The sequence below is a fragment of the Amphiprion ocellaris genome, chromosome 3 (assembly GCF_022539595.1).
Source record: "Amphiprion ocellaris isolate individual 3 ecotype Okinawa chromosome 3, ASM2253959v1, whole genome shotgun sequence".
NCBI lineage: Eukaryota > Metazoa > Chordata > Actinopteri > Pomacentridae > Amphiprion > Amphiprion ocellaris.
In genome coordinates, this window is record NC_072768.1 from 13638474 (window position 1) to 13665808 (window position 27335).

Genomic DNA, 27335 nt, shown 5'->3' on the forward strand with positions numbered 1-27335 from the left:
TTTGAATAGTTTTACTAAAGTACAGTTTTCAATGCAGGACTTTTACTTGTAGCAAGGCAGTTTTACAATGTGGTATCAGTGTTTTTACTTAAGTGAATACTTCCTCACTGCTTTCTTGATAAACATTGAAACAGTGAAAGTTTTTGTTGAATTGCAACAACTGCAAATAAAGTTTACACAACTATTAGTACATATTGCAGGCTTGCTTCGATCGATATGTCGACTGCAGCTTAACCTCATCAATATTGCATAGCTGAGAATCAATTCACATTCTTCCTACAGATAACACAGATTGTGAAAGAAAGTCCCAATACAGCCGAGTTTGGACTTTCAGGACATTTTCCTATCAAAAATATGAACATAAACAGGCAGATATATTTAGAAAGGACAAAACAAAACTTGTAACTCCGCCTGGGGACAAACAGCTGTCACAGAGATGTGTGACCGCTATCTGACTTTACGGGGGCATCAGCGGTGCCGATTGTGATTGGTCACATTATCACCGCTTTCCACTGTGATTGGGCCATTTGTTCTGCGGTGTAGATCCTGATTGGACAAGGCGGTTCGTTGAGCGCCCTCCTCCCAATACACGCTATCAAAACAGACAAAATAACAGCTCACCAGGTCGCTATAATAACTTGCTCAGGATTGGTTTTAATTACACTTTACTAACGGGGTTCATCTTTGGCGTTTTTTTTGTTGTTGTTGTATTTTTTCACTTTGCTCAGTTTGCTACCTTAAATAAAGAAAGGACTTCTGCTGCTAGCGAGAGGCTAAAAACAATTAGCAGACAAAGTCCAGCGTTGCTCGGACAGCATGTGAACAAGAAACATTGGCACATGTGAAGTGTCCAGCACTAAAGGCAGACTACTAGATAGTTTGTTGTCAGTCACACTGTTTGCCAGCGACCCCAGGACCAGTGGACAGAGCTGCGGACGGTATGTTTCCCTTAGACTCACCGTGGAACATCTCTTTCGCAGGTTGCGGCTTCCTCGGCATCTACCACATCGGAGTGGCGAGCTGCCTGCTGGATCAGGCGCCTTTTCTGGTCAAACATGCCCGGCACATATATGGAGCATCGGCAGGAGCTCTCACCGCCACCGCTCTGGTCTCTGAAGTATGTCTTGGTAGGTACCTTTAGGATATTTAAGCATTCTTGCACTCTAAAAGACTAATCAACTCTAGTTCAAATAGCTTGTGGTCTACATGCCTTGAAATAAATGGTATCCGCAACACCAGCTGAGCCCTCTCCAGCTCAGTGGTGCACCTCAAATACACATATTTTCTTATGAAAAAACATTCACAAATAATCTTTTGCAAGAGTGAACCTTCAGAACACACAGAAACTTATTGAAAATTGTTCTATCACACAATCACTATAAGCTGTCCTGCAAATCTACGCTTTTCCAAATAGAGAGGTAACAAAAATCTGTTAGTTGCTTCAGTTTCTTGATTGTAATGTACTGAAAGCAGCATTGCTACAATTCTACAATTTCATATAGCAGGTGCTATTATCCATCACATCTGAGAGTAGATACACTACAAGCAAGGATCTATTCAGGAGGAAACAACCTGGATAATAGCCATAAAACAAGTTCAAGGGTAAGATTAGGGCTTTGGTGTCTATAGGCAGTGCAGACATAATAGCATTTTTTACTTTTTTGCATGAACTTTAACCTAACACTGGATTAGAAAAGTTCTATCCTATATTAATCCAATCATTTCTAGTAACAACAGTGTTAACTTCTTTCGATCCCTGATCATTCCCTGTTATCCACCTGAGTATAAACTTCTCAACAGTTCCCACACTTTCCTTTTGTCTTTGAATGTTTCACAGGAGAGACTGGTGCAAGCATCATCCAGGTTGCCAAAGAGGCGAGGAAGCGATTCCTCGGACCAATGCATCCCTCCTTTAACCTGGTGAAGATTGTGCGACACATGCTGCACCGCACTCTTCCAACTGACTGCCACCACCAGGCCAGCGGGCGGCTGGGAATCTCTCTGACAAGAGTTACAGACGGAGAAAATGTCCTGGTGTCCCACTTTAACACCAAGGAGGAGGTGGTGCAGGTACGCACAGGATGCTGTGGAGTTGTATCACATTTAATACCCCAGTACTGTCAATGTGACAATATTTTGGGGATGCTCATAAGTGTCTTCAGATTGTAAATGTGTACAGCAGTGTTTAGAGAAGCGATCATTACATTTTAGAACTTAAGGAAATAGTCAGTTTACAAATCGGCAGAATATTCCTCTGCACCAAATCAGAAATCAGTCAATTATCAAACAAAATGCCAAACTGCTCTAATTTCAGTTTGTCTCATGTGGGATTTTCTAATTTTCTTTGTTACATAATTGTAAACTGAATATGTTTGGGTTTTGGATTTTTAGTAAAATAAAATTAAATAAAATGACAGACTTTTTTTCCCCTTTTTTCTGATATGTTATCCACAATCAATGTCTTGAAGTAATAATTTTTAGGTTATATGTTATAAAAATAAATGTTTGTAACACTAATTGATTTTTATATATATTGTATTTAATTTTAATGCATTCTTTAAGACCAGAAGAATAAGGACACCACTAATATAGTAAATAATGTTATCATAATATTTATATAATGTTAGTGTCATTGAACTGCAATGTCTTAATGACCTTTTCTTTTGTTTTCGTCCAGGTTTTGTTCAAAGATATCAGCACAAGTCCAACAATTTGTTCAATATTTCTTATTAGCTTTATTTGCCTTATATTCTTTTTTGTTCATCAGGCATGTATCTGCAGCGCCTACATCCCAGTCTACTGTGGCCTCATTCCTCCTACACTGCAAGGAGTGGTGAGTAGATTCACTGTTTTTCACCAAGTCTGCACTTTTCTGTGACCTATTTTTTGCAAATGAACGAAGTTACTGATTCATTTGCACGGCTTTTAAATGATAAACACAAGCTGTTGCCTCTGGAGGGGTGTGACAGTCGGCCCAGCTTGCCGCTTTGATTGAATTATATACAGTGTTTCCTCACATTGTGTTTTATAGTTCCTACACTTGGCATTTTTTTCTGCTGTAACTGTGCCCACCAGAGCCCTCCCTTCCTCAAGAATGTGTTTGTTCTGAATAGCATGTGTGTGCAAACAATGATTATAAAATTCCTCTGGAGTTAGTGTTTGTCAGGGATCTCACACTAAAAGGGGGAAATACAGCCTGTGTTTTTGTTACTGGACATGTTTCTAGTGCAAAGGTTTTCTGGGAAATATCGTTGAGCAATGCCAGCGGTCCCGTCCTCCCTCTGTGGCCTTTGTGATGAGTTTTAGGAGCTTACATGCGCTTGTGTGTGTGCAGGGCTTGTGACCAAAATTAGAGAGTGACAGAGCCAGATGCGACCGTGCTGGGACCGGCTTTAAGGTCGTTGCGTCCCCTCCTTCCCCCGCAGTGGCCCAAGTTCAAAAAGCTGATGTCACTCCGATCTTATCTGCTGAAACACACAGTGTGCCCTTCCAAACAAACATTTATCACCAAGCAGGATACGATGCCACTATATCATGTTTCATAACTGCTGTATGGTCAGATATGTTTTCCATTTTCTGTAGATTCTGTGACATTAGGGCTCTGTTTCTTTTTATTGTGATACTAAAGTTTATTTTTTTAATCATTCAGCGATATGTTGACGGAGGAATCTCGGACAACTTGCCTCAGTATGACCTAAAAAACACCATCACTGTGTCCCCGTTCTCTGGAGAGAGTGACATCTGTCCCCAAGACACCTCAACTAACATCCATGAGCTGCGTTTCACCAACACAAGCATCCAGTTTACCCTCACCAACCTCTACAGAGTTTCCAGGGCGCTTTTTCCTCCGGATCCCATGGTAGGTCATTTGATTACTGCCTTCCAGATCCAGACACAGGCAAACCGCACAGCGCTACAGATACATTGATTTGCTCAGATCAGCTGAAGTGAACTTAGTGGACTCATTTGCCTCATTAGAGATAAATTTATGTGTGTATCTTTATTTTATTCAGGTTATGAAGGCCATGTGTAAACAGGGATATAAAGATGCTCTACACTTTTTAAAGAAGAATGGTAAGAGGGATTGATTTATTTCAAAGTTTTTGTACAAAAAACAATGATTGATCTTTTGTCCCTTAGCCGAAAATATTACTACATACATTCAGTATCATCCTGATATGCTATCACAGCTTGTGCTTCCGTTACCCATGTTACCAAATCAATAGACTGCTTGTTCTTGTGATAAGGCTTGTCGTGCTTCCTGTAGTTATTTACTTGTTTTTTTTTTCTTTAGGGATGTTTAAGCACACAGTCAATGTGGTTTAACATTTAAAAGTTTATAGATTGTTTGAAACTCATTGAGATATTTAAGTAGTTGAGAAATGACCTCATATCAGGGATACATATTACATAAATGATCCTAGATAAAACAAAATACTATTTTATTTTATTTTCAGGATTGTTCAATGTCAATGGGCCCTACAGAGACAGACCCCTGCTTGCTAATGAAGATGAAAATGAGGATTTTGATGAAGTTGAAGATGAGGATGATACTAAAAGTGAAGAGGAAGACAAGCCACACGTAGAAGCGAAATCAGTGATGTTTCTTGCCAAGTCCTCACCAGAGGAGCACATCATCGAATGCCTCCCACCTAAACTGCACAAAGGTAACATGACTTCAGGACTTACATAGAGAAAGGCAACAAGAAAGATTAGATGTGGTTTAAAATGGAGCATATGTACCATAAGTTGCATCTAGTACTGGCAGTGATCAGTTTCCATTTATTTACCTTATACAGTAAATTATACACACTTACAAATTACTTAAATTAGATAGAAAATTAAAAACATCATGCATGTTGTTTTTTTTTTAAAACAGTCCAGGTTGACTTCTAACTGCTCTTCTTTCATTATCTTTCGTTGCTTCTTCTCCGATCAGCTCATCTTTTTCCTCGTATACAGTCCATTTCCCCCCAGAATTGTTCAAAGTGTCCAGCTGCTGTCCTGAGCATAAGAGGTCATGATTCAGCCAATGTTTTGTAATGACCTTTTAACATGTTACAGAGTTTCAAAACAATTAAATGTCCTTCTGGATCATGATATCTCGTGTTGATTTCAGGTACACAATCTTGAGCTCCTTGGGAATCCTGTAGCATCAGATCTCCCCTACAGTCTGAGCTTCTCTGTCCCAAAAAGGATATATTTTCTTACATAACCAAACAAATAAGTGAGTGATTGACATTTTTGTACCCACGCTGTCTCCAGCGTTGCTGCCGTATTACCAGCTGTTTACTGTTTATGTCGGGTGTAGTGACAAAGCAAATTAAGTACTTCCTGCTAAGTAATTACAGGTTTAATGTGATTGTTTGACAATCTTAAACAATGTCAAGTTGAATCATCAGAATGGAAGCCTTTTACATAAATAGTGACACATTTGTTAGTTCTTAACATATCTTAGTTTTTGCAGTTGAAAACTAATGCATTCATTTCCATTTTACATTAAAAAAATATCAAGATTAGCCAGACTAATCAGTCTAGTTCCTTCCTCCTCATAGAAAACCAGTTTGGAAAAGAGGATAAATATGTTCCAAATTCAAAACAGTACGTTGTGCTTGTTTTCAACACGATCAGTAATCTGCAGCATGGAACTTGAAAGTAGTGGCATTAAAACTGTGCCGTTGTGCCTGTTGTGGGGAGTTTTTTTTTTTTTAACCCAATTCTTACTCAACAGTACTTTTCCTTTTCGTGTTTTCTTTACTGGTGAAGAATACTGCATTTGTGCATTTAAAGTGGGACAAGGACATGTTGTGCAGACAGAAAACATTATGTTCACTGGACTGAAATGAACCAAACCACATAATAATTTGATACGCTTTAAAACACAGCTTGTGTTTGGGTGTATTACTACTTTTTGCACAAAGAGGGATAATTGTGTGTCTCTGCCTCCCCCTGCAGCTCTGGTCGAGGCCTGCATGGAGAGGAGGAGTCTGGTGCAGTCGCTAGGCAACCTGCTTCCTGTCAGGATGGCCTCAGCCATGATGCTTCCCTACACTCTCCCTCTGGAATCTGCCATGTCCTTGACTCTCAGGTGCTGTAGGACTTAATTACATCTGTCCCCAATCCCTCAACGTTTGATCTGCACCGTGTATCTGTTTGAGCTTTGTAAATGAAGTAGCTTAAATTGATTTCAAGATGGCTTTATTGATTGTTGGGACTAATTACTTTTTAATTGTGTTTCGTTGGCTGTGGCAGAAACTGCTGCACTACCACTATCTTACAATCCCTAGATATGTCCACTGTAAACTGACTGATAATCATGTCTTCCATGTGTAGACTTCTGGAGTGGCTGCCAGATGTGCAGGAAGATGTGGGGTGGATTCGAGAACAGATCATGAAAATCCTGCAGCATGCTCTTCGCCACACCTCCAGAAGTATTTCTCGGAATGTATCAGCCAGGTAGTTAACTATGCATTTACACAGACATTCAACTTCCAGTTTCAGTTACCAACATATGCCACGTATTTACGAAGACTGTAGTTATAATGTCATGTCTATACATCCATTATTGGTCCAAGCTGCTATCTACAGTAACATGGCTGTAGTTTAACCTGCCTAAATCTACAATTATTGATTATTTTAGCAAGTTGGAAGCCATAGAAAGAAGTTAGGATTGAAATCTTCTCTTAGGATGATAAGCTGAACTTGTTTGTGAACTGTTGCTTATCTACATGTGCAGCAGTTACACAACAACACTATGGTCCTTCCAGCGAGTTTGGCCTGGTCACAAATTAGTATATTATTCAAGTATATTTGCTCTCTTGAAAATGGCTGCCCAAATTTGTCACATTAAGAGTAAACAAAAGAAATTTAAGGTGTTGATATAATACTCAGGAAAGCAAAAAAAAAAAAAAGATTCAGTCAATAATTCTTAGGAAATTCATCACAACCACATTCACACATTTGACATTTAATGTATTGTGGTATAAGATATCTATTATACCTGCGTGAATAAATCCTCACTCCTTATTCACGCCTCTGTATGCTGGTAAATGCTCCTAATAAACACCAGGTTGTTCTGCCAGCTGGAGCTACACCACTACCAGGCCCTCCCATCCCGGTTCAGCTCCACTAGCCTGTTTCCCACCTGGGTGAATGGAAGCGGTTCTTCAGTCCAGGACGTCTTCGTACGTCTCGACCACTACAAGAAGCAGCTGCTGTCTGGAGTCCTCTGTATCAACATGGACCTGCAGGGCTCCTTCAAAACTGGAGCTACGTCACCAGACGGCAGCCTGCCACCTAGTCCCTCGCAACAAGGCCTCGTGATGCGCAGTCTTAATATTCCACAAGATTCCAACTCTGGAGAAACTCTGACTGTCTCCTAAGAGCTTCTGATAGGCTTCTGTTACTGCAGCACTGATACTTATCCAAGAGCCAAAAACATATCTAAAGGATTTAAATCAGATTTGAATATCTGTTTTCTGTTTTGTGACCTAATCAGCCCCTTTCTATAGTGGTTGAAAATGGTAATACATTACCATAGTTACACTTACTATGTATTAAGTAGTTCTGGATCAACGCATGACCCTGAAATAACTGTTTAGCTACAGTACAGTCATGCAAGCCTGCAGACATACTGTATGTCTGTAAGTGTATTCAGACTTAGCACAAGTGCTCAGTCATGTACAAACTTGAATTACAGGATGTTGCAAACAAAAATGCGCACTTGAAGTAGCACAGTTAAAATAGACGAGTGTTTATGTTTTTAGTGGAATGCAGTCAGACCAGTAGTTAAGCAGCATTTTCCTGCTGTATCCGGTTATGAGCTTTAAGTTACTTCAGCTACCCAGACAGTGTAGGACTACAGCAAAAAGAAAGAAAAAAAAACAGCAACGGATGCACCAATCTGTTACAACTAGTTACTCCATTTATGTGATGCAAGTGTCAATGCACTGTTGTTAAAAATCGCACTGTTGTTAAAAATCACAGTCTTTCTAAGTCTGTCTTAATGCCAAGATCTGATATCTCAGCAATTATTTATATGTAAAATACAAAAATGCTTTTAGCAATCATAGGCTCTTGTTTGTTATCATGTAAAATACATCTCTTTTAGAACTGATGTTAAATCTTTGCTTTGAGTTGCTGCTTAGATAACTTTTAAACAACAGCTGTGATGCTATTTTACATTTTTCCTGCTTTTACAGTAAATCAAAGATGTGATTTTTAATTAGTCAAAGAATCTGTTTGATTTGAATTTTACTTTTTCTTCTCTTGTACTGTGTACAATATTGTCTTCGATCAAGAGGTGCCTTAAACTTCAATGAAATTATTTCCAAGTGAATACAACATATTGTACAAATGTTGTAGGGGATAATATTTATGTGATCATGAAATAAAGTGGATAGCATTAACTTTGTGTTTTCAATAGCTGCTCCCACATTAACCAGAAAGTCTGTGATCTACCGTGAAAGGTACACAGATAGGAGGAACAGTAAATAAACCCAGCAGTGACTGAACAGTGACTCATGAAACTAAATGAGTTTATGGCAGGCTCTCAAATGATTCTAGCGAAATAGGAAACATTAGGTGATTTTTCCTGAATTGTAAATACGAAGGGCAGATATAACATAGCTCTTCTGTGTACTACAGGATAAAGTTGGCCGACCACTAAAAGAAGCAATAAACACTGAAATCTGAAAAATGACATCAGGTTGGAAGGAAAAAATTGAATTTATTCCTGGTTCATTTTACTGGCATGTTTCCCAAAGCTGAATTTGAGATTACTCAATACTATCCTCAGAAAATTAGAGGCTGCAATGATAAATTCATAACTTCCACAAAACCCACTAATAGCTGTTTTGGTTATGTGAAAATAGTAATAGATTTTGGAACCATGCGTGTGGTTTCACCTCTGCAATCACCTGTCATCATAAATTTAGAATTCATTGCTCAGTTGATAGTAATTCATAGCCATCTGTAATGTACAAGCAAATTTAATCTTACTGATTGTACATTTATCAGTACACTGTTGGCAAATGCTTGACCAAAGGGATTCGTTGGATTTCCTGGGTTTCTTTCTATAATATGTTATAAAGTAAGGTCTTGGCCTTACTGTGTGAAGTTACCAGAGACAACGTTTGTTACTGAGCTGAGCTCATTGACGAATCAAAAAACATTCCTATGTGATAAAATAGCTATTAAGATACTCTGGCATACAAAATATGTAAAAGAAATGCTTGTTTGTCTTGAGAATCTTGGCCAATTTGTTTTTTATTTACTTTTTTAAAAATAACTTTTTCCTGCTTGGCAAGTCGCTGGAGGAAAATATCTGGAGAGGTTGTTCAAAGTTATTCTTTTTTAACTGGTCGCATCAGAATTTCGCTTACATTAGGGTTAGGTTATGACTTCAGTTCCATGAGTAACAATATTTATAATAATAGTGTAACGCTCCAACAGGCTTCACTATCGCCTGAGAAGGACTTGGCCTCTGCCTGTGCTCGCAAGGCACAGCAAAACTTATCGCATACAGTCTTTTCCAAATGTGGTCTGTTGCAAAAGCTGTTTTACCAGTTATCCAGCTTTTAAAATCTAATCTACATATGTGATGATATCACCTAAAATAGAAAAATAACTGTACATATGTTAAATCATGCATTCTAGTGTGTTTTAGTCAGACAAGAAAGAAAGAAAGAAAGAAAGAAAGAAAGAAAGAAAAAGGTTATATATATAGAACCTTTTAAAAACAGAGCTTGCAAAGTGCTTGACAGACAAACCAAAAAAATAGGGTATTTAGGGAGAAAATATAACAAAAAGCCCATCAAGTCAACCGAAAGAAAAGGAGACAGAGGAAAAGATGCAAAGTTCAAAATACAGAATTTCAATATAAATATATAAACAGAACAAATACCACTTAACAGAATAATAAGAAATAAAGGATGACATCACTAAAATCAGGTCTATAAAAAATGGCCGTGAAGTGATTTTGAAGAAGACGTGGATTGTGTGGAAAAGCAAGAAAGAAAGAAAGAAAGAAAGAACAATCACAGTGGAGTGACAAAGGTCACACTTTTTAATACAAATATCCGAGCAGCACTTGAAGGCAGCGCAGCACTGCCACTCAGAAGTTCGCTGATGAGTTCACGGCCTCGGCTCCAGTCCGTCCACCAGGGGGCGCAGCCCGGAGGAGGCTCAATCTAAACCCCGCACTCGGCTCCTCTGCTCGTACCATGAGCTGAATCTGTCCGGGACAGACCAGGGAAGATGGCGGCCACTGACCATTCCCGGTCCGAAGCTGCCAAACAGCGACGGCAGGATCAGCTGCAGCGATGGCTGGGCTCGGAGACGGACCGGACGGGCTCGGAGGCCCGCGAAACCTCGAGCGGTTCCGGGACGCGGCGGGCGAAAGTCCGGTTCGCCCAAGGAGCCGTGTTTATGGCCGCCTGCTCCGCCGGGGACCGGGAGGAGGTTTCTGCGCTGCTCCGGCAGGGAGCTGACATCAACCACGCCAACATAGACGGACTGACAGCGCTTCACCAGGTAGGAAGTTCTGACTGTTTGACTGAACTCCGGACTTCATTGTTTGTGTCGGACTTGCTGCCAACTGTCGCTCCACTTGCGGCAACCGTTGATCCGTTAATGAGCCCCGCAGCGAAGAGGCATTAACGGGAACTTACGGTAGCTAAAGTGTACCGTTAACCAACATCTAACTATTTTTTTTGAACTTAGCATCTCCACTAGCCCAAACTGAACCCGTTTATCCTGCTGTGTAGTTTACTTTCAACACTTCTGGCCTGTGTAGACAGTCCGCGGCTCTACTAGCTGCTGAGGCTGCTCGTGCATTTAGTCACTTACAGTTTCTTTTTCGAGCATAAAAGCGGACAGCAGGGCAGCAGACCGTAAAAACAGGTCATCAGAGAGCCTGTGGGGTCAGTTTCAGACGTGAATAGGTTCTGACTGTCAGGTTGACTGACAATCAGTGGTGGAGTGTCAGAAAAAGCAGTGTTGATGAAGTCAGGCAGCTTTTCATCATCTGATCAACAGGTTTATTGTGGAGACTCAGTCATAAACATGGAGAATAGTCTAACCTGAGCTGTATGACTGAGGGTTGTGGGTTGTTGCATTTGTTCGTCCCATGTTCAGCGTTAAAGCAGCTCAGCTCAGTGTCCCTCCCTCCCCCTGACTTCATCATAACACTGAGGAGCAGCCTGGACAACATCACTGTCACACCAGCCCTCAGTGATGCAGCATTTCCTCTGCTTGTGTGACACGTGGTGTCATAAACACATTGCTGTCTCATCACATAAAGTGAAGGCGATGTCAGATGGATTTAACCGTGAAGGGTAAATAACAGATTGGTGGTTTTCATTCTTCTGCCCGCTGGAGCTGAGAGCTGGATGTGCTGGATGAGCTGGCCTGTGGCTCACAGTGATGTGGAGTTTTCCTCCAGTTAATGAAGCTGCTTCCCCATCACTAATGATTGTTGTTGGTTCACCAAATAGTTGCTTGGTCTATAAAATGTCAGCGAATGGTGAAAAATGTTCATCAGTGTTTGCCAAAGCCCAAAATGAAATCCTTAAATGTCTTGTTTTGTCCACATCCCAGAGATTCTCACTTTACTGTGGTAGAGGAGTAAAGAAACCAGAAAATATTCAAATTCAAGGAAGTGGAATCAGTGGATTTTTTTGATCGTTGCAGCTTTACTCATGACCGCCTCAGATTAGCTGAATGCTCTAGAAACGGGCCATCTCTCGGTCGATCCACTTGTCGTGCTGTCACCCAGTGTGGTCCCTCCCCTGCTCCATCCCTTTCTCCCCTGTTGCTCATCGGTTGCCTGGCTACTTGAATTAAATATAGGCCCACACTCCAAACTTTCCATCCTCTCCATCCAAAGCCTTTCTGTCTTCTCCACTATACCCCGCTCCTCCTCCTCCTTTCTTTCTCTCTCGTGCTCTCTTTCTCTTCCTCCTTCCCTCTGCCAGTTCCCCATGGAGGGGGCTTTAGGGATTTCGGATGAAGAAATGGAAAACATTCCTCAAACGGCAACAAGCTGCTGTTGTCAAAGGCGATTTCCACAATGAGTCACTTGATGACCCAGTGAAGGAGTCTGCCAGTTGAGGCTGTGCGTCCACCCTGGCAGCACATAAGGGCGCAAGAAGTGCCCTCTGTTCATTCATTCATTCGTCTTGGAGCACCCACTTGTTTGGAGGTGCTCCCCCTCTGCTGTGAGTGAGCGCTGCTTGACTTGGCAGGCTCTCTCTAGCACCACAAGCTCCATCTTCAGGTCTTGCACTGTCCACATTTTAGTTTTTTTCCACCCTACCACCTGTTAATTATCTCATACTATGAGGGAGGGAGGACGCCTGTAGCAGCTTTGTGATTAGTTGATTTAGCTTAGCAAAGCCTCTTAGGTGACTTAAGTCAGGCCTGATGGACAAGGATCTGTGCGGGTTCAGACGCTTGGTGCAGTAACATCCTGCAGAGTGACTGTGGTGATAATGAATGGCTGGAAACACAGTCACAGCACTGAGTGTAGTCTTGTTTGTCATCAGCTGATAGTGGTGAAATCAGACAGAGTATACACCAGCACAGCTAAAGGGTCACTAACAGTTCTTTTATTAATGGTTGGTTTATGTGTTAAATGCTGGTTTAAAATCCTTTCTTTATCAAGTATTTGTAGCAATTCTAGCAACTGGGGAGGATACAGTCGGTCTGTCCACCACCGTGGTCCAAACTAAATTATCTCAGCAGGAATATGATGGATTGCTAGGAAATTTTCTTCATTCATTCATGGTCCCCAGACGGTGAATCATAATGACTTATCATAAGGTTCACATTCTTGGTTTTGATTGAAAAGTCATGAAGGGTTATCATGCAGTTCAATATAAATGTCCTACTTAGAACTAATGGTAATGACTTTGGTGCTCTCTTTATTGGTCCAGCACATTGTTTTAATCAGATACTTATTATGTTCTCATGTCTCAGTTGTGTTGTGTTGTCTTTGTTTTAGTAAGTGTGAGCAAAATACTGTTTTCCATTAGTTCCAGATTTATTATCTGACTAATTGTTTCTGGTTAAACTTAAATAACTTAAATCTTACTTGACAGCATACTGCTCACTTATTTTTAGTGTCACATTGCTACTCTACATTGGCAGATAACCTAAGTTGAGGGACCACATTCAGATGCTGGATCAGTATTAGAGTATGTTTGTATTTACAGGGAGACAAGAAATAATCCTGTAGATGTCTTGACTTGTCCTGTTAGATTAGTGACTAGTCGCTACGGAGAATAAAAAGTAAACGAACAAATGTACAATTATCAGAGCTGATACTCAGCATTTTTTCAATTATCAGTATTAGTGAGGGTTTTTGTCAGTTTTTTTCTTAACTATTCCAGATAAGATAAATTAATTTTACAATGTGTTACTTTAGTTCTGGTGCAGCCGTCTCTCTCTATATGTAGTCGTCACTCTCTGCTCCTAAGCAAAGTCTATCTGATCACAGATAGCGCAGCACTATCTGATCGGCTTTATATCCTGACTAATAGGCTATAAAATCAAAGAATAAATGTTTAAAAGTTCTCTTCTTATTAAATATATACAAAAATAATTACACAAATAATTTCAGCGAAGTGTCTGTTGGAGTTTGTGTTCTTCAAAATTTTAATGCCAAAATAATAATGCCAAGAGTTTCAATATTGATAATCAGTCTCCTTGATAAATTATGATCAGTACTCGCCCTGAAAAAAAACATATTGGTCAATGCCAATTGCCAATCACTGCCTTTAGCTATTCCAAAGTACAGTCTCAGAGTCGTTGCCTATAGACTCCATCTTCTTTTTGTTTTTAATTGACTACTACAGAGTACAACCCCCTATTTTCTTTCTGTAAACAAGAGAAAGAACTTGTTTTGATCATCCCACCAGCAGAATGTTAATCAACAGCAATTTTTACAATCGATTAGTCATTTATGAAAATGTATCGGTTTCCAGCTTCACAAATATGATGATTTGTTGCTTCGTTTCTTAATTCATGTTAACTGTCTGTCGATTCTACAGACAAAACAAGTAATCTGATAGCTTTAGCTTAGGCTCTGGGGGAACTACTCAGGACATTTACATTAATAGCTACACAGGTTGTTCACTGGTGCCTGTCTGGTCCGTACAACATCGCACCGTGTTCACAGATATTAATAGTGACTCAATGGTGTTTTTATGTTATTTCCTATTAGGGAGGCTTGACTTTCTCTCAAAGTAGCTAAATCTTTGTAAGTTTTTGACCTAGTTGCTGATGTACCCTGCAGAGAATCTCAGGTTTCCTTTATTTTTGGCAACAATTGAAACTAACAAAGTAGAGCAAAGATCAGCTTCATTCTTGTTTCAAGTGTGACAATAATTTACAGTTAAAATAATTTGATATATTTAAAATGAAATAGTTGTATATAAATATGTAATTTCAGTGTACAAAGTAAAATATTTCTAAATAGTTGACATTTTTTAAAAATAATTATTGTTTTCAGAATGACTTTTAACAGACAAAATGGCTTGTCTTACTGTGGGTACAAAAGAACATTAACGTAAAAGTGGGACATAAACAGATCCTACCTTCTGTGGTGATACTTCTCACAGATAGTTGAAATTAAAGCAACCTATCGTAACATAATCCCATGAGGTCCTCGTGGGATTGATCTTGTGTTGGATCACACCGAGATATTTGCTCGACCTGGCCTCAGGAAAAGCTGCTAAATAGAGTCACTGTTTTACTCATGCCACGAAATGACTGTTTTGGAAAGTACTAGAGGGCTTTTAGAAGGGCACTTAGCAGAAAGTCATTACAGCAAGTACACACAGTAGTCATTGTTTGAGCCCCAGTGCTTTAGTTTAGTTTAATAGATTTTGAAAGTGTCTGGATTTTTGCCTTTCACAACAAACCGTACTGAAGTGGGTCACAGACCTTCTCTACTGTACCGAAACTGTACTCAGGCTGACATCTGTTTGGTAATATGCGCGCTGGGGATTCTTAGAGTAAACAGCAAACAATAAACACTTGTACAGCGGTCCATCATGTGGCTGTGTGTCCGCTGGCAGGCCTGCATCGATGAAAACGCTGAGATGGTGCAGTTTCTGGTGGAGAGCGGGAGCGATGTCAACAGAGGAGACAACGAGGGCTGGACTCCTCTTCACGCTGCAGCCTCCTGCGGTTTCCTCCAGATCACTAAGTGAGTGCTGACCGCCGTCGCTCTGTCACTGCACTGCCATCATGATTAAAGTGGTGCTGAGTGTTTAGAAAATATTGGCCTGCATGCAGTTTTAGCCAGTTTAGAGGTCAACGTTGTAAAGGACATTGCAACAGTGATGCACATTCATCTAATAAATATGCTACATTCTGGTTTTAGTGTCACTGTATGTGGAATTTGTCTTTGTCTGTAAAGATACCTGATAGAACACGGTGCTCAAGTTGGGGCGGTGAACAGCGAAGGAGAGCTTCCTCTGGATGTTGCCACAGAAGATGCGATGGAAAGGCTGCTCAAAGGTGAAATCAAGAAACAAGGTGAGGAATCGCTGTGTAGTAACTCTAAGACACCACTCATTTTAACGTCTAGAGTTTTTACTGTGTAGAGGGAATTTTTAGGGACATCCCAAAGAGGTTTTAACAGCCCCAAAATGTTCAAAACTGATAGTGTTTTGTTAGTTGTGAATTCATTTACTTAAGCATACTAGACATTTTTGTTGACTAAATGATCAGAAATAACAGTGAAATGCACAGATTTCTGTCAAATAAGGTAACACAGACTCAAAGCCTTTACTGTTCACTCATTAATCATGCTTAATGTGGTGCACAATCACCCCCTAAAGGCCCGTTCAGAGCCATGGAGAAAACATGAAGTCTTTGTTTGCATCTTGTTCGTCCTGCTGAGATCTAAATGTGATCTTTATAGTTATTACAATACGTCACATATTCATATTATCAGAGTTGACATAAAAGCGAGGATTTCATAACAGACAGAGTGATTATCATAAATTTTGAAACCATTCATTAATTTATTACTAATCCTTTAAACAAAATATCATTTGTTTTTGTCTGTCAGTTGAGGATTTTTCAGTTTTTATGTATTTGTAACTTGAATAACTTTGTTGGTTGACTGAAACAAGCAATTTAAGCATGATACTTTGGGCTCAAGAAAAGTGTTACAGATATTCTTAACTATTTCCTAGGGCTGCAGCAAACTGTTATTTTCACTGTTGATTATTTGCTTGATGAATCGGTTTGTTGTTTGGTTTATAAGTGTCAGAAAATGGTGGAAAATGTCGGTCAATGTTTCCCAAAACCCAAGATGATGTCCTCGGATGTCTTGTTTTGTCAACAGTCCAAAGATATTCAGTTTGCTGTCATAAAGAAGGAATGAAATCAGAAAATATTTCAATTTTAATATTTGAAGAATTTCTACTATTTGATGATCAAAATTATCTGAATAATTACATTTAATGACTAAATAATGAATGTTTTCAGCTCTATTTACAGTCATTTTATAGACGAGTATATTTTTCAAGAAATTACTAAATTAAAAGTTACATATATATTTCCCATTGGAAAATGAAGGTGATTTTTTTTTTAATTCAAGCAGTTGTTTAAAAAACCTGCATATTTTGCTCATTAAACTAAATGTATTATTCCTTCACAGATTCATACAGTCCTTTCATCCCATTTTGGATCTTTTTGTCAGTTTTGTGGTTTCATTAAGTTTTGCTTTTGACTGTTATTATTATCAATTATTTAGACAACAAACTTATTTTAAGATACTGCTGCTTTCCTAACTAAAATCTCGATCATTTTCAGTGGCGATGTGTACCAGAAATGATAAGTTTCTGGGTCACCGGAATGTTGGTATCTTTCGCCTTTAATCAAACCAAATGTTGAATCCTAAAGTCAAACCAAGCATTTCAGTATGATGACTAATTATGCCAAATTAGAAGAAAACTTTATATATAGTTAGTAATCATACTGATGTTAGAGGATTTTCTAACATCAAATGAATCCAGAGCTGTCTTAAGAGGCTAAAGATGTTGAGAATAATCTGAGCAACGTGAAGATTTACTCCATAATGATGTAGTTTGAATGAATAGCTTGACATCCGTTTTGGTGGGTTTTTTTGTTTTTTTTACTTCTTTTTAAGAGAAAAATCAATTTGGAAATGATACAGAGCTCAGGCTACATTGTCATCATTCGAGTCAATGTAGAGCACCAAAAACCTCTTTTCATCTTGTCCTGTTTTTACAAGCGGTCACAATGACTTGCAAAAGTAGGTAGAGAAATGAGGACAGAGTCTCTGTGCAAAATGTTCTGTGATGTTCCTTGTACTGAAGGCTGCTGACGCTCCGGGCATGTACTTTACTCACTGTCAAATGTACTTTGATGAGATCCAAATGCAGCTAACCACCGATGACACATAAAACAAATCAGCTCAGTATTTTTATCTTTCTTGTCCATACATATATTATAGATTTAACCTGCAGGCGAGTTTTGGGTTTTCCTTCCTTTTATCGATGTCTGTTTCAACTAGCCACTGTGTGTTCACATGTGCCTCTAACAGGAATCGACGTGGACAAGGCTCGGAAGGAGGAGGAGAGGATCATGCTCCAGGACGCCACGGCAGTGCTGGCGGGAGGTGGCACTCTCACACCTCACCCAAACACCAAGGCAACAGCTCTGCACGTCGCCGCTGCCAAAGGCTACATCGAAGTCCTGAAGTGAGCAGCCGTGTGCACACGAAAGCAATGACAGCTTGTTAGCTTTTGTCTTAATTTGGTATCACACCAAGTCAAACAGCTTTTATTCATAGCTGTGTCCTTTCCTTCTGGACATTCCTCATTCTCCCCTCTCGCTTCTTGCTACCCTCCCTCTCTCCTCCCGCCTTGCTCGCCTCGGTCAGGGTACTGTTACAGTGTAGGGTGGATGTGGACGGCAGGGACATCGACGGGTGGACGCCCCTGCATGCGGCGGCTCACTGGGGGCAGGAGGAGGTGTGCACCCTGCTAGCTGACAACATGTGCGATATGGGTGCTGTCAACAATGTGGTGAGGGCAAGACGAGCAACCTTTTACTTGTCATTAGGTTTGTGATTGAAGCTTCAGCTTTGTGCCATGACTAATCGCTCTCGGCGAATGTCCTTGTAGGGACAAACACCTCTAGATGTTGCAGACGAGAACCTTGTGGACGCTCTGGAGGAGCTACAGAAGAAGCAGAACGCTGTGAGTCTGCCTTCACACAGGCTCCACGACTATCTCACTCGGTTAGATAAACGTGATATGATTGATGGTGTTACGGCGGCAAATGTTCTCTGTGTTTATGTCTGTTTATATTCCTCTTCAGTTACGCAGCGAGAAAGAGAAACAGACTCCTGTTATTGAGACCAGTCCGCCAATCTCCATGGTACCAGTTCGCACACGCAGGTCAGTGCCAGTGTGTTGGTGTTTGTGTGTGTATGTGTGTGTGTGTATGTGTGTGTGTGTGTGTGAGTACACGCTATGCTCTTCCTCAGCTGATTCCCAGTAATCCCTGTACCAGTTGTCTGCATGCAGGTGTGATGTTAACAGTCCTACTGGTCCTTATGTCTATCAACTGACATTTAGATGTAGCAGCCAGCGACCTTCTGTGTCTCAGTTTCACTCTAATTACTAATGGTAATTGTTTTCAATATGCAATATATCAAAAAATATACAAAAATCACACACAGTTATGTTATGAACTGTAATGCTGGTCAAAACGCTGATATTTATGTTCCCAGGAACCTATTTAAATGACCACCTCATGGTGAGGAGTTGAGTATAAACACTCTCCTTTCAGCTTGGTTCATTGATCTTTTATTTATCTTTTATCATCCTCATTAGCCAGCAAATATTTTTCTTATTCCATTGTTTTGGTGTGCTTTAGTCTCTGAATTGATTTAGCTGAAAAATGCTATAATTGATTGATTTGGTTAGGTCGTAATTTAATAAATGTCCTTGAGAGCATGACAACTAACGTGCCTCAAGAATATGTGATGTGTTCACACTGGAGATAGCAAAAATGCTAAACATGCTGTTAATGGACAGAAAGTTAAAAAGTTATCATCTCCAGCTTTTACAAGACCATCTAAGCTCTCACAAAAAGAAGGAAAAAGTAAACCATTTAAGTAAAATTAAATTAATTAAAAAAACTAGAACTAAAAACTGAAATACAATAATAAGTTTGGAAGATCATTCATCATTAGATCCAAGTGATGGGTACTATGGGTAGAATCCCCTCACATGGTGTTTAGAATTACATAGAGAGCAAAGTGGTGATACATTAAATCTTCATGGAAATCGATTGAGAACCTGTTACAGATGAAATACAAAGAGCATGCTCTACATTTTACTATAGAGTTTACCAGTAGTGTTGAGTGTGGCACTAAGACACAACTTTTGTTTTGCCATTTGTTTGGATACTCTGTTGCTAATTTATTCATGTAGATTAATGCAAAAAAATGCAACATAAATGTTAGGTTGAAGTTCCATACAGTAACCCGTCAACAAGAGAGAAATTCTACACATGGCATCACAGAAAGTGACCCACCGTTCCACCCGCTGACGTGTTGATTGGCGCATGCTCGCTCTAATTGGCTGCACATGGAATGGTTGCCCTCACTGATCAGCTCCCTGCATGCCACCTGTTGTTCCACCCCACCTTGGCCCCGCCCCTGCAGGACTTCTATCTCTCGTATGAGCAGCAAGGAGAAGATCTGCCTCCACGAGCGGGAGAAGCACCCGCCTCCTGCCCTGCAGAGCAGTCCGGCGGAGGACGAGGAGGAGGAAGGCCAGACGGGACAGAGCCAGACTCAGAGCCAGGCGAAAGCCTCCAGCAGCTCCAGCTCAGAGGAGGAGAGCGAGTCTGAGAGTGACGCTGAGTCAGGTGAGAGAAGCTGCTGTTGTTTCTGTTATGAAGGTCTGTGGGCTAGCTCCTAGTCAGCGTATGTGTGTTTGAGAAGTGACATGCTTTATCAGGTGACAGTTTTCTGATTTTACTCATGATTTATTAATTGCTGGCCTTTCCACTGTTGCAGAGAAAGCAAAAAACAGAGAAATCATAAACAACTTGAACAACAAACGCAATGCCAGCCTGCTTCCTACCTCCATGTCATCGAGTACCACTGCAAGCCAAGTGAAAAAGGTGGAGCCATGGAGATGTAATAGACAGAACATCAAAATGTCTGTTTTGCTCCATGACAGCATTGCTAAATAATTACTTTTTTTTTTCCTTATATGTGTAGCAGGAACCAAGTAAGCCTCCAGCCACTGAAGCCCCGGGCTCATGGAGAACATCTCTGAGGAAGGCAGGCAGTTCTGTGACTCTGGGCTCAGCTGGTCTGTCTGATGCCAGCCAGGACACGAGCAGACCTGCAGAGTCTGGACTGGGCATGACCCGCTCTGCCTCCAGCCCCCGCCTCAGCTCTGAGGCCGACACCAAGGTACACAGGCGCTCTCGTGATTCAAAGATTTATACACCCATGAAGTCACAGTCATTATTTTATAAATCTAACATGACAGGCCAAATAAAGACTTCTTTTACAGCTTCCATTTGTTAAGTCCCATAAATAGCTAATAAACTGTTCTGTCCCCCTGCTCTCAGGAGCCAAGACTCGCTCGAGTACCACCCATTCCTACACGGAGACTCTATAGTATTCCAGATAGCCGACCTGACAACTCCAACAGGTGGGCCTGAACTCTAATATGCTTCTGCACTTGTGAAAGCAGAATCTGAGTCACAGTATATGTGCCTTTGTCACCCTGTGTCTCTCTTAGCTGGCTAAGCCGTAGCTCCTCTTACACCCGACGCCTTCATAGTCAGTCAGGGAATGAGTTCACTAGTTCCACCCCATCTTTGCTTCACAGGTCAGTCACGCTGCTCACCGCCCACCTTGTATTTGTTTGCTCTGCTGTTTGTGTGTGATTGTTTTTGCAGCGTCACGGCTTATTTCTGTCCCCCGGCAGTAAATGCTAATTTGTGTGCGAGTGTGTGTGGCTGTGAAAGATGCCTTTGCGTTTCTAATCGATTCTGTCTTGTTTCTAGCTCATCTTATGGAAAGAGACTGGATGACCCCAGCGTGACCTCAGCTAGCACAGGAACAAGCTCTACTGGACTCAGCCGCCTTAACAGTGTCTTAGCTCAAAGGTATGCCATTTTTTATGCTGTATTTAATTTTGCTTGAAACATTTCCTCACTTATCTGAAAAATCTGATGGCCACATTTTATCTTTCTTCCAAAGAATTCCTCAGGAACAGACAGAAAAGAAGGATCAGTCTGCCGTCACCACCTCCAACTCTCAGAGCACAACAACAGGCGAACAGGAGACCAAGCAGAGGCGCAAGTTAGTGTTGTGTGGATTTTAAAGTGTTGATTAGGTGGTCCTGCTCTGTATCTAAAAGCGTGATTCGACTCTTGTAGGTCTTATCTGACACCTGTTCGGGATGAGGAGGCGGAGGCTCAGAGGAAAGCTCGTTCCCGACATGCACGGCAGTCCCGCCGCTCCACTCAGGTACAGATACCAACCGCTCACATGTTCTCTGCAGGTTCAGAAGGACTGTGTGTCAGTCTGGTACATGACTGTGCTTTCTCTCAAATGAAGGGGGTGACACTAACAGATCTTCAGGAGGCAGAGAAGACCATGAAGACCATGAAGACGGACAATAAAGGGAGAGAAAAGGAGGAAGAGAAGGAGAAAGAGAAGGAAGCAAAACAGAAGAAGGGAGAGGAGGGGGTGAGAGCTATATATCAGAGTTATAGGCTTGTTGGCTGCTGCGCTTATATAACGTCATGTGACATCACATAGCGGGGGATGCTGTGTTTACAGGAAGTGAGCTGGAGGTCTCGCATTGCCAGCCTGCAGAAGTCGGATCTGCTGGGCCTCACGCAGCCTGCTGGCACTCCTCGGCCTCAGACCTCTGACAGGAGAGGTACACACCGCCGCTTCCCTTTTCTGACAAAGCATCGCACTTCAGAGTGTTGGTTTTTGTTCAAATATTTAATTTGCTCTTTGAAGACTGCTGTCTGGCTTTGTTCCAGATGTTGAGGCCAGCACAGGGGAGAGTGAGACAGAGCGATGGGCCAGGGAGCGCAGGGAGAGGAGGCAAGCTCGGGCCAGAAGGAAGGCACAGAGGACCGGGGAGGTAAACACTGCAAACAGTCTTTATCTGGAAAACCGATGCAGGACAGACTGCAGACCATTCTAACAAGAACAGAAGAACTCACCAGTAGCAAATATACAAAGAAGGTGGATAAAATGATTGGCAGTGACAAACAAACTAGTGTTTAGAGTTTCATAAGAACATACTGTTCTGTGTGTGTCATCCACAGAGTGACGACAATGATCCCAGTGGGGAAGAAGAGTTCTCAGGCAGTGGGCTGGATCCACAGGTGTGTGCCTTTTGTGTAGGCATTTATATGTGATCTCAGGGGGCATTAACCTAAGACAGCAGCTGTAACTTGTTTGCTTTGTTCTCTGTTTACAGACAGGCCAACACTTGAGTTCCAGGTATGAATCCAGCCATTGAGCGGTTTGATCTGACCTTCTTCATTCTGTTAGCACAGTGTACATGATAGCGCTCCCTCTGATCTGAGCTCTGCTCTCTTCATCCTCTCAGGTTGAATGCATCCTGTAACGATCGCACCCAGGGAGGAGGATCTGAGACCAAGGATTTTAAGAAGGTCGGGGCAGGACTGATATAGATGCTGCACAGTGTGTTTTCTTTATTCGCCCCAGTTATTGATTGCTCGTGTTTGTGTGTCAGTTGTTTGAGGAGGTGTCCAGAGAGAACAGCCAACTCCAGTCTCAGCTGCAGGACACTCAGAGGATCATCAGTCAGACCAGGTTGGACCTGGAGAAGGCCACTCAGGTAACGGCACAGACACACAAGTTGGACATAAACTGTTTTTGTATTACTCATCTTCAAAGCACCTTAACAAGCAATCAACACGTTCATCGTTACCAGTTATTGGCCGTGCTTTTTCTTGAAATTCTGCTGTCCTAAACACTGTTTCTGAATATGAACATACACAGATGGCTGACAGATTAGATGAAAAACCTCAACCCTTGACCCCTACAGGAGATCCAGTTACTCTGTTATGCTGAAGGGGCCATTTTGCTGGCATGGTGGGGGTCCTCTTGACCCCTTAGAAAGACTGCACCCTCATCCCCTTTATCATATTGAAATGTTTCTATCCTGATTGGAGTCGTCTCTTCCAGAATGAAAATGTCCCCATCCATAGGGCACAAGGGGTCACTGAGTGGTTTGAGCATGAAAATGATGTAAATCATATGCTGTGACCTTTGCAGTCAGCAGATTTCTGCCCAAATAAACGCCAATGGATGATTTTGGACAGACATGTTAGACAGTCTAAGACATCATCAAAACACCAAATGAGGGAATATCATTTTGAAGAATGATGTTCTATCCATCTAGTAGAGTCCTAGAGACTTAGAATCAATGCCAAAGTGTAGAAAAGTTGTCGTTGTGTCCAAACACCTTACCAAGATACTTGTTGATTTTTCATTTAAATTGTTGCCCCTCTCTCTCTATCTATCTCTATCTATCTATATAAAATATATATATATATATATATATATATATATATATATATATATATATATATATATATAAACACTTAATCTAAAGACCCTCAACATTTGGATCTTTGGTTTGTAAAGCAAAATATGTCATGTATATCAGGACGAAAAGACGTAGCAGAGCAGAAGACATCACTCACAGAAATCGTTTACTTTCAGCATGTGTATGAACGCTCAGCATTTTTCATGTTCTCTAGTGAGAATTATGAAAATTTATTGACAAAATGACCCCGCAGTGCATTATAAAAACTATACAGTCAGCGGTACAGAGCTGAGAGCTGATGCTTTGCACAGACGAGGAAAAATTTAGACAACTGCCAGATAAAGGAATAGGTTGGGTGGGAGTTTTATATATTTATTTTTTTACGTTTTGCTCCAAGAAGTAGAATTCCCTGTTGACTGTATAGACTTAATTTATATGAATAAAGCCAAGCACAGGCCTTCTAGTGATCAAAACCTACTGCTGTGGTGATGATGTTGACATGATTTGTCCGTCCAACAGAGACAGGAGCGCTTCAGTGACTGTTCCGCCCTGCTGGAGCTGGAGAGAAAGGTAAGCATCCCCGCTGACGGTGATGTTTCACGTTGTTCTTGTTGTTGTAGCTTCATCTGCCTCACCACTGCCACCCCTGCTGTCTGTTGACGCGTTCTCCTCTCTCCCCACTCGAACCGCTTCTTCACTTGTTTTCACTCAACTTTTTTTTGCTCCTCCTCCTTCTTCTTCTTTTCTACATCACTTCTTCTCTGCCCCCCCTCCCTCACGTTTTCCCTGGCACCAGGACCGGAGGATGTTGGAGCGGCGAATGGCAGAGCTGGAGGAGGAGCTAAAGGTGAGGAGATGTTCAGAACGAGTCTTATTCTGGCCACGGACACTTTGCATGCTTCTGCTTGATTAGCCTGGCTTTAGCTTGTGCAGTCCAGCAGCGTGGTGAAGTTTTCAGCAGAGAGCTGTTTGACACTGTGTTTAGGTGCCGTGACAAGGTTAGTAGTCTATGCCATCATAATTGTAAATGGGAAATAGCATACATTTTGTTGTCTGATATTCCCAGTAAGACAGAGTGACTAGGCGACGATGCTAGTCGTTCTCTCAAAGCTTGGTATTTTGGGAAATGTTTCTTCTGTACAGTAGGTATGTAGCTGGAGCCAGCAGGCTAGCTTAGCACCAAGACTGGAAATGAAGAGCAGCAAACTTGGCTCCTTTCAACAATAAATTCCTGGAGTCTCAGCTGGCTGACAGCTGCTCCTGACAGGAAAGAGTTCATCACATAACCCACTGTAAGACAGAAAAGTTATTCATTTTTACCTTTTAGTTTTAATAATTAGTAATCTCTACAGGCCAATGTTGTTGCCTGACACAACCAAGCTAGCCACCCGTTTCCAGTCTTTATGCTAAGCTAACTGTTGCTTCACATTTACTGTACAGATATGACCGTATCAGTCTTCCCATCTAATGCTCAGCAACAAAGCAAATGTCAAACTATTCTTTAATTTTTTGAAACGTGCTCTGATTTAAGCACGGGCAAAAATAAATTTGGTTTCACAAAGATTTATTTAGAGTTTATTTAAAGAAATAGTGTTTTAATTGTGGTTGCAAATTGCTTCTGTGCCAGTTCTCTGCCATGTGTGTTCTCTGTATATCCATATTTCAGCCAAATAGAACACATGTACATGACTCGTGGCGTTACATGACCAAAGCAATAGTGGGACAGCAAAACCTCACTGACATTCTGGTTTAAAAAAGTTTGCAACTGTCGACATGACATGAATTGTGTGCCTTCAGTCTTCCTCAATGTTGCTAATTCAGAACAGCTTTATTCCATTTATATTAATAAATCCACATTTTCGGTGGCTTAGTTTATACCTGTTTTGAATTTTTCTTTGGCTGATTAGTGAGCCATTTTGACATGTCGCAACATTAAAAAGCACAGGTACAGGTAAGATTTACTGGAAAAGTCCTGGTGATGTTATTAGTTCCACGTGTTTTTTCTCCTACAGTGGGTTACACAGTTTACTGTGAAACCAGCCTACAATATATGATCTCTTAACATTCAATATGTCATTAATCCACTTGTGTGAAAAAATATGAAAACAAGCAATACACTAATGCAATAAAGATAAAAGCACTTTTCTATTGTAAAAGGATTTCTTTTAATATGAGCTTAATTTTTACCTCCAGGTTCTGGTTGACCTGAGAGCAGACAACCAGCGTCTTAAAGATGAAAATGGAGCACTGATCCGTGTCATCAGCAAACTCTCCAAATAGACAGAGAGACATACGGAGAGCAGGGAGCCCCCCTCCCTCCATCCATCCATCCATCCATCCATCCATCCATCCATCCCTCCTTCCATACATTCCTCCCAGTGCCAAAGAGTGAGAGAGGGGGGAGAGAAGCAGCAGAATGTCCTATGTACATGAACACCACAGCATGACTTGGATTGTGAAACCTCCCTGTGAACAGCTGGAGTGTCTTTTGTGTGCCTTAATGTCACAGGAAGACCTGTGGCTACGGCCAGAGGCTCCCACAGTAGCAACATGAGACCTGACAACAGCCAAAGCGTTCACAGAACACAACAACGTCCTGCTGTGCGTCTGGGGAACGCTACCATGCACACACAGTCCTATGCGTGCATCTATATTTCCTTGATGCACATTCCACTGAGCACACAAGACGGCTTGGGCCTTAAAGCTCCCACTTTGTATTTATTTTTTTTTGTGAACACATTCACGTCACACATTCACAATTTTTCCCCACTTACAGTCCAAGTCCAAATCTAAAGTGTTTTCAAGCAGTAAAAGTTTTTTATGCGGATTCTTCTTTACAAACTCTGAAGCACATTTCAGGCTCTGCCTTCACATTCAGCGACGTCCTGACAGCAGGGGAAGTCCATGAAGCTCTGTTGGGTTGTTTTGTTTCCACATGCAATTGTTTGAACCCACCTACCTCTCCACCTATGCACTTCCCCACATGATTTTTATTTTTGTGACCACAGACACACTCCATGCTCTTAAAAATGACCGCAGAACCAGGTCAGTCGACCACAGCACTTTACTCTCTGCAAAGCAATAAAGATCTGTGAGGCTTTGCCCGTCCTTCAGACAGAAAACTTCACTTCAGAGCACCTTCTCACCTTGAGCAAGTAGAGGGAGAAGTTACCCTGAAGGGCAAAGGCCATTGCACAGTTACAGAAATTGCTGTTCTGTCAAAACCTATTATGCTATGAATGGTTTTAACTATTACCATTGATAAAGATATTATTTTCATAGTTTTTCATTGTCCATTCCTGTCTTAATAAGGAGCATGGTTATGTATATGTGTATAAATGTCAGTCTTGAATTATCCCCCTTTGAATTAAAATTCCATGTAGCCTCTCTTCACATTTTGGTTTTCTAATATATTAAATGGATGTCTGCACCCTAATAAAAAAGTGTGTTTGTAACAACTGCTTCTTTATTACCTACATTAGTTCATAATCTAATCAGGAATACAGTTGTATTGGCTCTAGCAGAAAAGTACATTTGACCAGGATGCCTCCTAACAGCGGACAGATCAATAACACTCAGTTGTTGCTTGGATTCCTCGCTCGTTTATGTGCCAGTCGTCAGATTTTTTGCTTTTATCTTTTGTGGTCACCTGTTTGTTTGCTTTTAGCTGTTTCACCCGCACTATACTTGTATCATCCTGTGTACAGAGTTTGTCTG

General features: G+C 41.1%; 2 protein-coding genes across 7 annotated transcripts; both read left to right on the plus strand.

Moving 5' to 3' along the window:
* The first annotated feature begins 598 nt into the window (after positions 1 to 598).
* On the plus strand, positions 599 to 8408 carry pnpla2 (patatin-like phospholipase domain containing 2). Of its 2 annotated transcripts, none has more exons than XM_023283432.3 (9): positions 599 to 1127; positions 1838 to 2070; positions 2768 to 2833; positions 3650 to 3859; positions 4014 to 4074; positions 4458 to 4667; positions 5956 to 6088; positions 6334 to 6456; positions 7070 to 8408. In XM_023283432.3, exons 1-9 carry the CDS (start codon positions 941 to 943, stop codon positions 7380 to 7382), a joined length of 1536 nt encoding a protein of 511 aa, XP_023139200.2. In that variant the 5' UTR covers positions 599 to 940; the 3' UTR covers positions 7383 to 8408. The 2 variants fall into 2 exon arrangements, with proteins under 2 accessions (XP_023139200.2, XP_023139201.1); XM_023283433.3 differs by having other exon boundaries at positions 7083 to 7302.
* Positions 8409 to 10184: 1776 nt separating this feature from the next.
* On the plus strand, positions 10185 to 27076 carry zmp:0000001167 (protein phosphatase 1 regulatory subunit 12A). 5 transcript variants are annotated; one of them, XM_023283436.2, is made up of 25 exons: positions 10185 to 10533; positions 15081 to 15211; positions 15425 to 15543; positions 17585 to 17741; positions 17924 to 18068; positions 18168 to 18242; positions 18364 to 18443; positions 19718 to 19923; positions 20075 to 20181; positions 20285 to 20479; positions 20641 to 20723; positions 20814 to 20903; positions 21082 to 21183; positions 21278 to 21379; positions 21457 to 21547; positions 21638 to 21769; positions 21863 to 21965; positions 22075 to 22178; positions 22366 to 22425; positions 22521 to 22543; positions 22653 to 22716; positions 22800 to 22904; positions 24138 to 24188; positions 24415 to 24465; positions 25812 to 27076. In XM_023283436.2, the coding sequence occupies exons 1-25, from the start codon at positions 10258 to 10260 to the stop codon at positions 25896 to 25898; spliced, it is 2739 nt and encodes a 912-aa protein (XP_023139204.2). In that variant the 5' UTR covers positions 10185 to 10257; the 3' UTR covers positions 25899 to 27076. The 5 variants fall into 5 exon arrangements, with proteins under 5 accessions (XP_023139204.2, XP_023139205.2, XP_023139206.2 ...); XM_023283437.3 differs by having other exon boundaries at positions 19742 to 19923; positions 20282 to 20479; XM_023283435.3 differs by having other exon boundaries at positions 10186 to 10533; positions 20282 to 20479.
* The last annotated feature ends 259 nt before the right edge of the window (positions 27077 to 27335 follow it).

Coding starts and splice junctions, on each gene's coding strand:
- pnpla2 (XM_023283432.3), top strand. CDS start 941: ATGTTTCCCTTAGACTCACCGTGGAACATCTCTTTCGCAGGTTGCGGC. Junction 3,860..4,013: donor TTTTTCCTCCGGATCCCATG/GTAGGTCATTTG, acceptor TATTTTATTCAG/GTTATGAAGGCCATGTGTAA. Junction 6,457..7,069: donor TCTCGGAATGTATCAGCCAG/GTAGTTAACTAT, acceptor AATAAACACCAG/GTTGTTCTGCCAGCTGGAGC.
- zmp:0000001167 (XM_023283435.3), top strand. CDS start 10,258: ATGGCGGCCACTGACCATTCCCGGTCCGAAGCTGCCAAACAGCGACGG. Junction 10,534..15,080: donor GACTGACAGCGCTTCACCAG/GTAGGAAGTTCT, acceptor GTCCGCTGGCAG/GCCTGCATCGATGAAAACGC. Junction 24,189..24,414: donor TGCTGGAGCTGGAGAGAAAG/GTAAGCATCCCC, acceptor CCCTGGCACCAG/GACCGGAGGATGTTGGAGCG.